Below are 12,856 nucleotides of genomic sequence, written 5' to 3'. Positions count from 1 at the left end.
GTCACTTAAGATTCCTGCAGTAGGAAACATTTAATGCAGTCATTTTTTTCCTGTCTTAAGCAAGCAGGTGTATTATACCATCTTTATATTACATATTTTAATTTATTTCTGGGTTGTAAGACCTAAGGAAAACTCAGTGTACCTTTCTCTGGTATTCGAATACTTACTTTTTTTTTTTTTTTTTAAATATTTCAAATTAGCACTGGTCAATGCTATCAGTCAAGTGACATCATGGTTCCTGTGAAAATTCTGGTGCTATGCAGTTAAACAGACTTGAAGAAATACATGATCCATACATCCTGAAGTTAACAGTACTGTTTATTTCAGCAGTAGTGGCTCCTCATCAGGAAGAGTCAACTGTAAGAGCAGCATGTGTCTAGCTCAAGTTACTGGCATACAATGTGAATTCTGTTTACAAAAGCAACCTATATCATCCTTTTGTGACAGTGTTGCTCTTCGTTAAATACCTGAGACATTTGTTTCATATTAAACAAACCGTAGTGTAAATGAGGAACTAAAAGACTATCCAATCTCCTAAACTTTTGGCAGGCTCTTCATTAAGCTTGAGCATAGTTACTTGTGTTAACATACTGATCTAAGCTCTCCAGAAGATGTATTCACGGGGTAATGTTAACACTACCATGTAAATGTATATAACTGTGTAAAACACTTTGTTTAATCCTTAATGCTACTTTAGATTTTCAGTCCTTCCTAAAATTTTGCAAGAATGAAGTACGTTTTACTGGATTAAATACATAGCTCACATTCTTTTTAATATGCAAGTAGAAAATATTTTTGGTTTATGTAAAACATGTGTAATGTTTACAGTTTTAACTGTATCCTCACTTTTCTTTAGCATGAGTCTTTTCATGATACTCATGATACAGTGGTTTATTCTTTCTGCATGCTCTGGTTTCTTACCTTTTATATTTCCCTCTGTCTCTCAATCTGCCATCTTTTGCCATTCCTATCCATGTTAGAATTGCTTGTATATGTTGCTTTCTTCTGTGTAGTTTTTATATGTGTATCCACACTCTTTTGCTCAGTTTTTCCATCCCAAGGTACATTACGAGCTGGAGGAATTTACTAAATCTGTCTTCCTCTGTCAGGCATTCCTTTCTGTAAACTTCCATTCTTCTGTTAGACTCCTGTCACCCCTCCTGGTGCTTTTTGTCTGGAGCAAGATTAAAAACTTTGTTTCTAGATACCTGAAGACTGGATGCATTTTTCTAGACTGGATGCATGTTCACTTATGTGTTTTCTTTGCAGTGAGACCGAATTTTGAGGAAGGTGGGACAGCAGCAACGGGGAGGAAACACGAGTTTATACGCTCTGAGAGCGAGAACTGGCGCATCTTCAGGGAGGAACAAAATGGGGAAGATGATGAAGGAGGCTGGCGTCTGGCTGGGTCACGGAGGGATGGTGAGAGGTGGCGTCCTCACAGTCCAGGTGAGAGGAGATCTGGAGTAAAAATACAGCCATGGTTATTGGAGAAAGGGTAGTGGGTGAATCAGGGCCTGGGTGAAGTAGAGAGAAAGAAGATGGCTAAGACTTGGGCCAAAACCAGGTAAGGTTCTTGTAGTTCTGGTCATTAGGAACACAGAATCATAGGATGGCTTGGGTTGGAAAGGACCACAAAGACCATGTAATTCCAACCCCCTGCCCTGGGCAGGGATGCCTCCTGCCAGCCCAGGCTGCCCAGGGCCCCATCCAGCCTGGCCTCAAGCACTTCCAGGAGTGGGGAATCCTCAGCTTCTCTGGGCAGTCTGTGCCACTGCCTCGCAGTAAAGAGCTACATATTGTGTCAGCCCACGTGGGGCTCCTGATCCCAAAACCATTAGTGAGAACAAAACTACTTGCATTTTCTTTCCTTTTTAATGCCTTCAGTGCCCTAAGGAAGGCATTTAAGGAAACACCTATTTAAGGAAGCAATGTTTTTTAGGTATGTGCTTGCCCCTGTTGTGATTTCAGACACCTGGAACATGTTTTCATAGTACTGTTATTCTGTGGTGGTAGTGCTGGGGGGAGAGGAGTTACGCTTGTTAGGGAGCATATCTAAGATTATGGAGTAATGCTGATATTAAACCATTCAGGTTATTCATGTCTTCCTGGTTTTCAAAAGGTGCTTGCAATACCAACAGGCATTCTTGGAAGATCTCAGAATAAGTTGCTCTTGTACCTCTTGTAGGTAGTTACAAGGATGTCTCATCTCTTGTTAAATTTCAGGCATCTCTTTGGTGCTGCTGTCCCTCTTCCTGGCCTGACGAGGTCAGTCTGGTTCACTTGCTTGCCGGAGTTGCAGGAGAGTTGAGCTGAAACAATGCTTTTTTCTGCTGCTAGGACAAGGTGCTGCTAGCCAACTATGCCTCTTGAGGGATCTTGGTTTGGAGTATCTCTGGTTTACACAAGGCTTTTGAGGAACCAAGGGAGGATTGTGGCTCTCCTGCTGTTACACCTTCGTAGGGAAACAAGGAAACATGAGACACTTCTGTGGCTGAGGTGGATGATTGTTCTCTTTAATTTTATTTTTAAATAAAGGGTCACATTTGCTCTCACAATGGCATTTATATCCCTTATGAACGTCCCAAAGGACTTAAGAGTTCTACAACGCAAGCAACCGTTACCTCTATTTCTAATCCTGTCCACAGCCATGTACTGCTCTGCCCTCAAACAAATGTTGGCTTGTCCTAAAATTTAGCAGTGAGCCCAAGGGTAAATGTATTATCAGATGCTTTCTATTTAGAGCAGGGCTAAAGGGCAGATCTTGAAGGAGGTCATTTTCTTTTCCCCACTGTTTGGTCATGATTGTTTGTTAGACACTGCTACTTTGTTATGCAGTTCAGATATAAAGCCAGCTAGGATAGTACCTCATGATGATCAGATGTAGCATGTTACCCAGGAGTGGAGTATTTTGAGAGTGCAAGCCTGCATGCTTTAGCTTAAAAGGAAGCACAGAGACCTTGAAGTTCACAAGTTCATTCATCGTTTGAACTCTTTTTTGGAAGATGTTCTGACGAAGCTTTTGAAAATTAATCTTACTTCCATCATTGGGAATAGTACTGCTTATTTGAATTTCTGCTGTAGTGGACAGCTAACTTAAATTACAAGTTAATTTTCGTACGACAGACTTCTTATTATACCTCTTAATTTTGATAACCCGCAGAGAAGTTGCTCATTTTGAGATGGAAGAGAACTGAGCTGATAGCTAGTCTCTTACCTTTGGTCAGAGTTGTATTTGAGTTTTCCTGTTAACAGGAGCTCCAGGACCATCAAAACAGTTCTAATTGTACCCTTGCAGTAAACAGTGAATTTAACTCAAATTGGTGTAGCTTAAACTACTTCTTTGTACTTTTTCTGCTGTTAGATAATAGTACTGATGATGTGTCTTGCCAAAAATCGATACTCGTCTTCTCAGACTGTCACTGTCATCTGTCTAGTTGGACCTTCCTTTGACGTGGCTCTGTGTGCTACCTAGGTGATTGTGTGCTGTTTGATTTTTACTTGGGGTGAGAACAGTTTAGAAGAGCGTAGCAGTTGTCACGCCTGAGTTTATCATCTTCTCTTGTTAAACAGAGTGCCTAAATTCCCACAGGCTGCTGTTTTTCCAGCTTGTGAATTCCTCTTGGTCTTTCAGCTGTGTTTACAGCAGGATGGCTGACCTAAATCTGTTCATTTATGCTTTTTTTCATAGGCACAAAGGGTCAAGAGGATGGACTAATACTGCTTCAACAGTCGTGTGTCCATAAGCATGATATTCTAGATCCTGTGGTTTTAGTTGAATCTAAATCTAAGTCCCTTGACGTACTGGCAGAAATCTGTTATGTGTCTGTGCTATGTTTAAACTGTTCCCTTCTTAGATGGCTACACTTAATTACAAGTGAGCAAAATTATGAATATTGGTAATAAAGTGAAGAAAGGAATCTGCCTGACTTATAAAAATAGATGAACCCAACACTGTTTTCTACCCTCTGCCACATAACGCAGAAGGATGTAAACTTGTCTATTTTTGCAGCATGAAAATGGTCTGGATTGCATTACCAGGCTTTTCCAGTCAGAGCTTATGGGGTTTTCTGCTTTTTTCTGCTGCTGCCTGTGCACTATTGCTAAAAGTCCGATGTGAAGTTTTCTTTCCTTGTTTTTTTTTTTTTTTCTTTTTTTTACAATGGAAAAGTTGTTTTGCTAGTTGTGCTGGGTAAACCTGGTACCACTCTTATCATAGATCTTGAAAGGATTGTTTAACTGGGTTTACTATCTGTAAGAGGAATGTGACCATAGCTTTAAATTCCATCCTTTTTTTAATGATTTAGTGATGGCCTACCTAAAATGTCCCTTATTTCTCCTGTTCTAGTTACTGTATTCATACAGTGATTGCCCTTGAAATTTGCAGAGCAAGTCCATTTTATCAGATACAGATACAAACCTTTTTTTGGTCTCAAAACTAGTGAATGATGTATTTGTGTTTTTTACCAAGTCATTCTGAAGGAATATGAATGATCTCTTGCCCAAAATTTCCCTGATAAGATTTGTGTGTTCTCTGAAGCAGCTCTACTAAGATCTTACGTCTTCAAGCATTTTAGAGAGTCCTTAACCTGTAATTTCATAAAGATATTTTTATGGTTGCTGCTCTTTTTTATTTTTGAAAGGCTTTTCAAAGGTTGAGCTGCAAGCAGAGGGGAATGGAGCATGATGCTGGCATTCTTTTCGGAAGACAATGCATGAAAAGGTTATTACTTGGGCTCCCTGGAATACTTATTCCAGCAGTGCATCTTCAGTGAGCCTTCATTTTTTCTTGCACGTCTTCTGAGTAGTTATTGATGAACAGGACACTGACATAAGAAGCCTAGGAGATGCTAAGAACTATTTAAAAGCACGCAGATGAAGTAAGTGCAAGCTTACTGTTCATTACTTATTAATGACATGAAAAGGCTTGCCTCAGAACACTGAGTTTCACATAACCAAGATGTTGATTTCTTTTTAAAGGTGTAACTAGATTAAGCTATATTGTATACAAAATACATACAAATAAGCACATACAGTATAGCAAAGGCTCTGTTGAAGTCTAACCTTTCATGTTTCCTTGATAAAACGTAATATTAAAATTCTCAGTATTTGCAGAGGGTCATGTTATTATGTTTCTTATGAGACAAAGGTGGATTTTTTGCATGGTTAGTTTTAATACTTTAGGGTGTTTTGTAGGAACTTGCCTCATTCATATGAAACAAACAGAATGGAGGATGTTTTTTTAATCTTTCTGCGAACCATTTGATACACAGTGAGACTAAATGCTGATTTCCACTGACTGCACAAAATCTATGACTTTTTCCAGAACAGAATGCAGCCACCATTTAAAGCACTAAAAACTGAAAATGTATTCATTTCTACTTTGTACCTTTCTGGTAAAAATAGCTTCTAGTGGATGAAGAGCTTTGAAAGTTGTTTACAATGCTTTTGCTCCCAATTTGTTTTCTTTGGCTGAAGGTTCTTTCCAGCATAAAGTTAGCAATATTACAGTCAGATGATTTTGTTAAGCTTGGCTGAATGAAGATGTCTTCTGAATATATTAGAATTGAATTAAAGTTGTGCTTGAATTTGGAAAGTTTTTCTCTTTCCTTTATGTATTATCATTCCAAGTTCCATGACTGAAAATTACCATTCAGGAGATTTAGTTTCTTCAGAGGGACTTGAACAGTCATCAGTCTTCTTTTCCATGCATATGCACAAAGTCCTCTCTGAGGGCTAGAGGAAAACAGCATGGGTGGTTTACTCAGGGTGTAGAAGAAAACGTAACATCTTACATATTTAAGCCAATAGTGGCTTGTAGAAGGAGGTTGATAAACTCAATCAGCAACCAGTGTGTGCCTTACTCTTATCCAGCATATTGTAGATGATGTAGCCCACCTTTTTTAGCCTCATGTGGTGCTTTTAATGGTCATAATACTATTTATAGTGTGGGGATGTCCAATGTTTGAGTCTCCTCCTTATTGGTAAGTTTGTCCTCTTCTTTCCCTTGTCCCTTTAAGATGCTGCTTTACATGTGGCTTGTACCCCATAGTGGCTTTCTGAACTTGTCACTATTTGTCACCATCCACCCATTCCAAGTAAGCTAGTACCCCCGAGACTGTCTTGTAAAGTTACTTTCCCCCCACCTTAGATGGCCCTCGTTCTGCAGGCTGGCGAGAGCACATGGAGCGACGACGGAGGTTTGAATTTGATTTCCGGGAACGAGATGATGAACGGGGTTATCGACGAGTGCGGTGTGGGAGTGGCAGCATGGATGATGACAGGGACAGCCTCCCTGAGTGGTGCTTAGAAGATGCAGAAGAAGAAATGGGAACATTTGACTCCTCTGGAGCATTTCTCTCTTTAAAGGTAAAAAAAAAAAAAAAAAAAAAGCTGTCTTGGGTGTTCTATTCACCTGAAGCGAATGGATTATGGATGCTTGTTTACTTTGTAGAAGGTACAGAAGGAGCCAATCCCAGAGGAACAGGAAATGGACTTCCGACCTGTGGAGGAAGGGGAAGAAAGATCTGACTCTGAAGGGAGCCACAATGAAGAAGCCAAAGATCATGAAAAGACCACTAAGAAAGAGGGAGAGAAAACAGATAGAATAGTGGCAGGTAAGGCAGACTTCTCTCACATGTGTTCTGTGCTACAGTTTAGAATTTCTGTTAATTCAGTTAAGTAGAACCATGCAATATTACAGAAGCAGCAGAAGAAGCAGCCCAAACATCCTCGCCAGCTGCCAGGTCAGATACCCCACCAAAATCCCAGCCACAGGACTCGCTACAGACAAGCCTTTTTGAAAGGAAAGAGGAGTCTGTCCCAGAAAGAACAGAAAAAGCAGAAGATAAAGAGAATCGAACAGAGAACACACCACCAGCCAAAATGTCCAATAGAGGGGAAGGTAATAAAATGGATTAATTCATTAGCTTTCTGTTACTCATTGTGATTTTACAAGCCTTCCTTAAGGATTGGGTTATGGTGATGAAAATCTAGAATTCACCAGCTGGTCTATAAACAAATACAAATAGGATTTAGTGGAAATGCCAATTCAGATGCTTGCAGTGCACCTACCTATACTTCAAATTGCAATGCAGTCCAGTGAAACACAAGCTAATTGCCAGTGTGCCCTGCTGTGGTAGACCAGATCAGCCTAGACAAATGTGTATGGCCAAGGAACAGGATATGCTGATCTGTGCTGAGTACTGCGTTCGTTAGAAATAAACTGCTTGTTCCTTAAAGGCTTGGGTGCCTGTGCAGTATAAGGGTACCACTGTGCAGTCATTTACAGGAAGATGTGAAAATACTCCTGCTTTGCAGCTAATTTTGGGCTGTTGAAGTCTTTCTACAGTAAGTTCCTAAAAGTTGTTCTCACTTATGTTAAAAAAATATTGAACTAACCTTAACAATTTTCTTTAGATTTGGCTTCTGCTGCTCAACCTTTGCCACAGATTTCTGCAGACACAGCTTCTCCTGCTCATCTTTCTCCTCCTGTTTCCAATTCAAATCCTGCTCTGCGACCAGTTCAGACACCTGTCACAGCTGCTCCAGGCATGGGCAACATTCCCACTGACCCAGATGATGAAGAGGGCCTCAAACACCTAGAGCAGGTAAAACTTCTCAAATTCCTTTGTTAACAATCACGAGACTGGAGGAATGTGGAATACAAGAAATACTTGAAGTGTGTAAAAAACAATACTGCAGATAAAATTTTACAGTCTGCAATGCATTCTGAAGCAGTATTTCTTCCCTCCGTGATTTTCTCGGAGAATTCAAGGTTGCGGTAGTAATTTTGAGTTAACAGCATTGTACCCAGTGATCAAGAGCTACAGGTTCCAGGGCTTGTGGATATTGTCAATTAGCTTTATCATTTGTTTTAAACTATAAAATGGTATGCTTGATGTGCATACAAAAAAATAGTAAGCCAAGTGCCAACTCCATTTGTGGAAGTTTGGTGACTGCCAGGAAGCAGAGCGTATTCTATGCTGTCACTTCCATACGTGTTTTGTTCCTCATGATGATATTTTGTTGGACCTTGTAGATACTCTAAACGTTTAAGCATGCAAACTATGCTTATTCATGATTCTGACAAGGTGGCAGACTGAGTTAAGGGTTTCTGGTGCTGTTACACCAGTCCTTGAGTTGACTGTAGTTCATAGTTCCTGAGCACTTGGTAGTGCAAGCTTGTTGTATTTAGCACAGTCATTTTGGAATCTCAGTCTCTTAGCACACAACTAACTCTTGTATTCCTTGGTGGTTTTGATGTCTTCTGCAGCAAGCAGAGAAAATGGTGGCATATCTGCAGGACAGTGCTGTTGATGATGAAAGACTAGCAGCAAAAATTCAAGAGCACAGAGCAAAGGGTTCCTCTATGCCATTGTTCCATGAAGCCATGCAGAAGTGGTACTACAAAGATCCACAAGGAGAAATTCAGGGTAGGTCTGTGCCCTTTACACTTCCTCTTTTGTTTCACAGAACTGTTAAAGTCTTCGACACAAAATTACCACCAGCAGATACTGATGCTTGTTGTTAGTAAAGCAGTGCAGGGAATTGACCTCCATAGAATGAGGTTTTGAAAATGAATCCTTCTTCCCATCACTGCCCCCATCAGCATACTCAGTGTGTCCAGAGTTAAATATTATGGCTAAGGCTTGTCATTGCTTCCTGTTTCTGTAAACTGAGGTTAGACTAAACTTACCTTTCATGCCAACAGTTATGTGGGTTTGCAGATAATAAGGGAGAACAAGAATTTGCAAATTCTGAAACTTCTTGAAAAATCAATGAGAAACATTGAAATCACTTGTCCAGTCTCAGGCCAAAGAGTATTCAAGAAAGGAAAATTTTTTTTTAGAGCAAAAAGAACAAATTTTCACAAGCCAGTGCTCATGTGTAGTCTCAATTTTAATTGTACCTGAAGTCCAGTGCATGATGAGTTCCTGTAATACCTACTGATCCATGCTTGCCATTTTCACTTAAGTCATCTCATTTCTTTCAACACAATGTGGAACAGGCCTTTCCTATAGATATTTGCATGTTTCCTTTCTGGAAGCACTTTAGGTCTTAGGGCTCTGCTTAAGCAGCTGCATAGCTGTCTCACAAAAATGCAGTTAACGAATAAGTTCCTTAACTTGCTGTATTTCATTATGTGTTGTAACTTCTAACATTGCTTAGTGCAAATGGCTTCCTCAGCTGTGAACTAGATAGGATTTGTGGGTGTGTTACTTGTGGGATCAGTGCCAGTCTCTTGCCTGCAGGTGTTACGCATCTTTAAGATTCCAGGGGTGAACAGAAAACCCTGAAGTGTGCTAAATATACGGGGTTTTTACTTGCTCAGTGTGCTTCAGACTGTTAGTTGCTACTGGGTGTTTAATGCTCAGTGATGGTTTAACAGCTTTTTGTTAAGTGATTCTTTGAATTTGAACTCTGGAAATGAATGCTCCCACATAATTTCCTCTTGGGATACTGCTTGTGGTTTCATATTCTGTGAGGAGCTATCTTCTAAAGATATTTCATACAGAGAAGGCAAGAATTACTGCGCACTTGTGCTTTCCAGAAAATATTTTTGCAATGCTTCTATGTAGTTACTCTGTTAAAGAATTTTTTTTGTATTGGCTTTGTCTCAAGTAGAATGTGTGGAATTAGTATATGAGTTTCTCCTTTGAAGGGAGTGACTGAAATCTTGCTCAAGAAAAAGAGAAATTGGTAGGCTTTTGAGACAATGAGGAAACTAGTTTCTCCTTACATCTTAAAAAAAATCTAATCTTGTACCCAGAGGGGGGTTCTGCTCATTTAGTCAGTTCGAAAGCAAAGTTTGTATAAAACATACGAATTCTGCCAAATTGAAGGCAAGGGTTGAAACTGGCAAAGATCACTTAGTTACCTTTGATCTATGTGTGGGCACAGTGGTGCTTGTGATCTTAGTACCTACTAGCTGATAGTAGTGCTGAGGTCTGAACAGGAAATTGGAACTGTTAACCTGATGTTAAGCCTGAAGAAGTGAGCTTTGCTGCAAGGCAGGGTGTATATCAGCTGGATTGAGCCCCCCAGTGCTGTGGCTGCTCAGCTTTCATCTCAGAGCTGACTCATATTCCTCTGTTGCACGGTAAAAGCCATCATACACTTCTCAATAACGGGCAAATGTTGCGGCCACTGTAGTGATCCAGGTATGTGCATTGATACTCTCCTCCAGCATTGAATGTAGACTGTCCAGGCAAGTGGATGAGATGGATAAGAATTTCCTGATGCTAGGTACTATTACTTTAACAAGCACTGTGCTCTTCTGTTTCCATTAAACTCAACTTGGCCTTCCTTCCTCTTCCTCCCCCCCCCCCCCCCCCATGTGTGTTGGTTGATGTTATTTCAGGTCCTTTCAGTAATCAGGAGATGGCAGAGTGGTTCCAGGCTGGGTATTTCACTATGTCGCTGTTGGTTAAGAGAGCCTGTGATGAGACTTTTCAGCCACTTGGAGACATCATGAAAATGTGGGGCAGAGTTCCCTTCACTCCAGGTCCAGCACCACTTCCACATCTGGTAATTATGAGACAGTTAAAATATTCAAATAGCCCTGTAATAAACTGAAATGGAATAATGTACATACCAAATGATCTGTCCTTTAAATGCAGGTGCTCTGAGCACCAAAGTTGTAATTCATCACAGGATTCGTTTTTTAAGATGAGAAAAGACACTTAATTTAAGAATGGGAGTTTTGCTACATTGGTGACTGTAAGGCTTAGTCTTTGTGCTGTGATACATCGAAGTGTTGTGTGTTTCACTCACTGTACTACACACTGCTTGTAAATGTGAATCTTTATCTAGGTGTTTGTTGATTTGCTTTGCTTTTTCAGAACAGGATGTAATTTTATATTGCTTGCATTTGGAGTATGCTACTGTTGCTGTATGTTAAAATAGTTTGTTTTATTCCTAAACATAGGGCGAGCTGGACCAAGAGCGTCTGACTAGGCAACAAGAATTGGCCCTGATCCAAATGCAGCACCTCCAGTATCAGCACCTTCTTATACAGTAAGATTGCCAGTTCCAGAGATCTTCTCGTGGCTGTGTTCCTCTCTGTATTTTTAATCATCAGGGTTCAGCTTCTTGTCACTGTTTCCTCGGGCAATGGGGATGGTAATGCTTCACCTCCAACAGCAGTAGCCTGCTTCCATGAGCACCAGAGGCCTGATAGGTTACCACATTAGAGCAGAGAGCAGCTGCTTCAGGCACACCATGCAGAGTCTTTCTTTGTGTCATGCATAGCTACGTTGGTGGAGCTTGCTATATAGGCAGCTGTTAAGGTCAAACTGAATCCCAGCTGTCCTTGTAATGCACTTCTGATGTTTGAGCAGGGGAAGGCTGCACATCTCTTCTGGAGTTGGAGAAGGCCATAAACTTACTTTAGTCTATTTGCTTTTTTAAGATTAACGGAAGGTAACTGCTGGAGAAGAGCAGGTTGTCATCCATTTTTTTTGTCAAAAGTTGTCAGCTGCAGTTCAGTTCTGGCCAGTTCCTAACAACTTATTTTGTAGGGGACTGGAGAAAAGAAAGCAATTAAGTAAAGCATGTGTTGAAGTGGTCCTGAAAATATGTAACAATTATGATTTTTAAATACGGATTGTCAGATTATTTGATAAGATGAGCCCTGCCCATGTACTAGGGAATGCCTTGACATACTAGGGAAGAGTGTTTGTGTAGGTACCAGACTAATTTATAAGCAGTTTCTGTGTAATTTACAGAAAAATGGAAGTTGTGTTGCATAGCCTATAAACAAAGTGTTGGACAGAAATAACCAGTATGTGTAGTAGAAGACAAAGAGAATGGGTTCTGCACATGTGGGCAAGGTGGTTGTGTGCTTGTATTTTGATTCTTTCCATGACCCACTCTGTGGTTTCCTCTAGTAATTAGCATGTATATTAAATTGGTCAGTGGGCATTAGTCCTAGAGAAAGAATCTGTGCAACTTCTGCAACCTAGTCATTACGTAGGTAAGGAAGTGAACAAAATACCAGTGATTCTCTGTTTTCTTTTGAAGACAACAATATGCACAGGTGCTGGCTCAGCAGCAAAAAGCAGCCCTCTCATCCCAGCAGCAGCAGCAGCTTGCTATTCTCTTGCAACAGTTCCAGGCCCTGAAGATGAGGTGAGTTAACCCAGATGTAAACTGAATGGCAGTCGCCCTATATTCTGGCTGTATGTGTGTAACTCTAATCTTTGTCAGTGGGCATCATATTCAAGCTTGCTGGTATTTGGGCATTACATGTTTCAAAGACTGTATGAGTATGAAGCAGTTGCAGAATGTGTAATACTTCCTTATATATGTAGCTTTTACCTCAGAATATGTATGAAAGTGAAGAAAGGAAAATCTTATGGCTGAAATCAGACCTTTCTGTCAGATCTGTTTTGCTGGTGACAGAATGGCTTTGGCAACTGAATTCTGCAGTGCTAGGTACTTTTATCTGCTAGCCTATGGACAGCAGATGCAAAGCTGTAATAGTATAGCTGGCTTAGTCCTTGACTTGGCAGCAGGGATGAGATGAGTGAGAACTCTGCAAGCAAGTAGTACTGTCTGCATCACATTTTTGTTTTAAATAGAGGTGTGCAAGGAAAGGAGTATGTTACAAGTTTCTGAATCTCATGCGTGTTCAGAGCATTCTTCTCCCTGGAAGTGGCATGTTGACTCTTCCTGTTGGTATTACAGAATATCTGAACAGAACATGATGCCGCCTGTTACAAGGTCTGTGTCAGTGCCGGACACTGGCTCTATATGGGAACTTCAATCAGCTTCACAACCTACAGGTAAGATGCTTAGTACTTGTTAGGTCTGTTGAGAAAAGTTCATGGATTAAAAGACAGTACCTTTGAGA

The 12,856-nt window shown here is 40.4% G+C and overlaps 1 protein-coding gene across 10 annotated transcripts in view; it reads left to right on the top strand.

Annotated features, from left to right (window-relative positions):
* GIGYF2 (GRB10 interacting GYF protein 2) overlaps positions 1-12,856 on the top strand; it is a 78,543-nt gene that overhangs the window by 49,774 nt on the left and 15,913 nt on the right. For 4 of the 10 annotated variants that reach the window (XM_084292078.1, XM_084292075.1, XM_084292077.1 and 1 more), the window contains 10 exons: positions 1,270-1,449; positions 6,152-6,369; positions 6,455-6,617; positions 6,686-6,904; positions 7,420-7,610; positions 8,276-8,435; positions 10,364-10,530; positions 10,931-11,019; positions 12,025-12,132; positions 12,691-12,788. In XM_084292078.1, coding sequence (XP_084148204.1) covers positions 1,270-1,449; positions 6,152-6,369; positions 6,455-6,617; positions 6,686-6,904; positions 7,420-7,610; positions 8,276-8,435; positions 10,364-10,530; positions 10,931-11,019; positions 12,025-12,132; positions 12,691-12,788 — 1,593 coding nt within the window. The remainder of the gene's footprint in view (positions 1-1,269; positions 1,450-6,151; positions 6,370-6,454; positions 6,618-6,685; positions 6,905-7,419; positions 7,611-8,275; positions 8,436-10,363; positions 10,531-10,930; positions 11,020-12,024; positions 12,133-12,690; positions 12,789-12,856) is intronic. The other 6 variants (XM_084292081.1, XM_084292079.1, XM_084292084.1 and 3 more) reach the window with 3 other exon arrangements.

The sequence above is a fragment of the Netta rufina genome, assembly GCF_964035555.1.
Source record: "Netta rufina genome assembly, chromosome: 9".
Lineage (NCBI taxonomy): Eukaryota > Metazoa > Chordata > Aves > Anseriformes > Anatidae > Netta > Netta rufina.
This window is presented reverse-complemented; position numbering and strand designations above follow the sequence as displayed.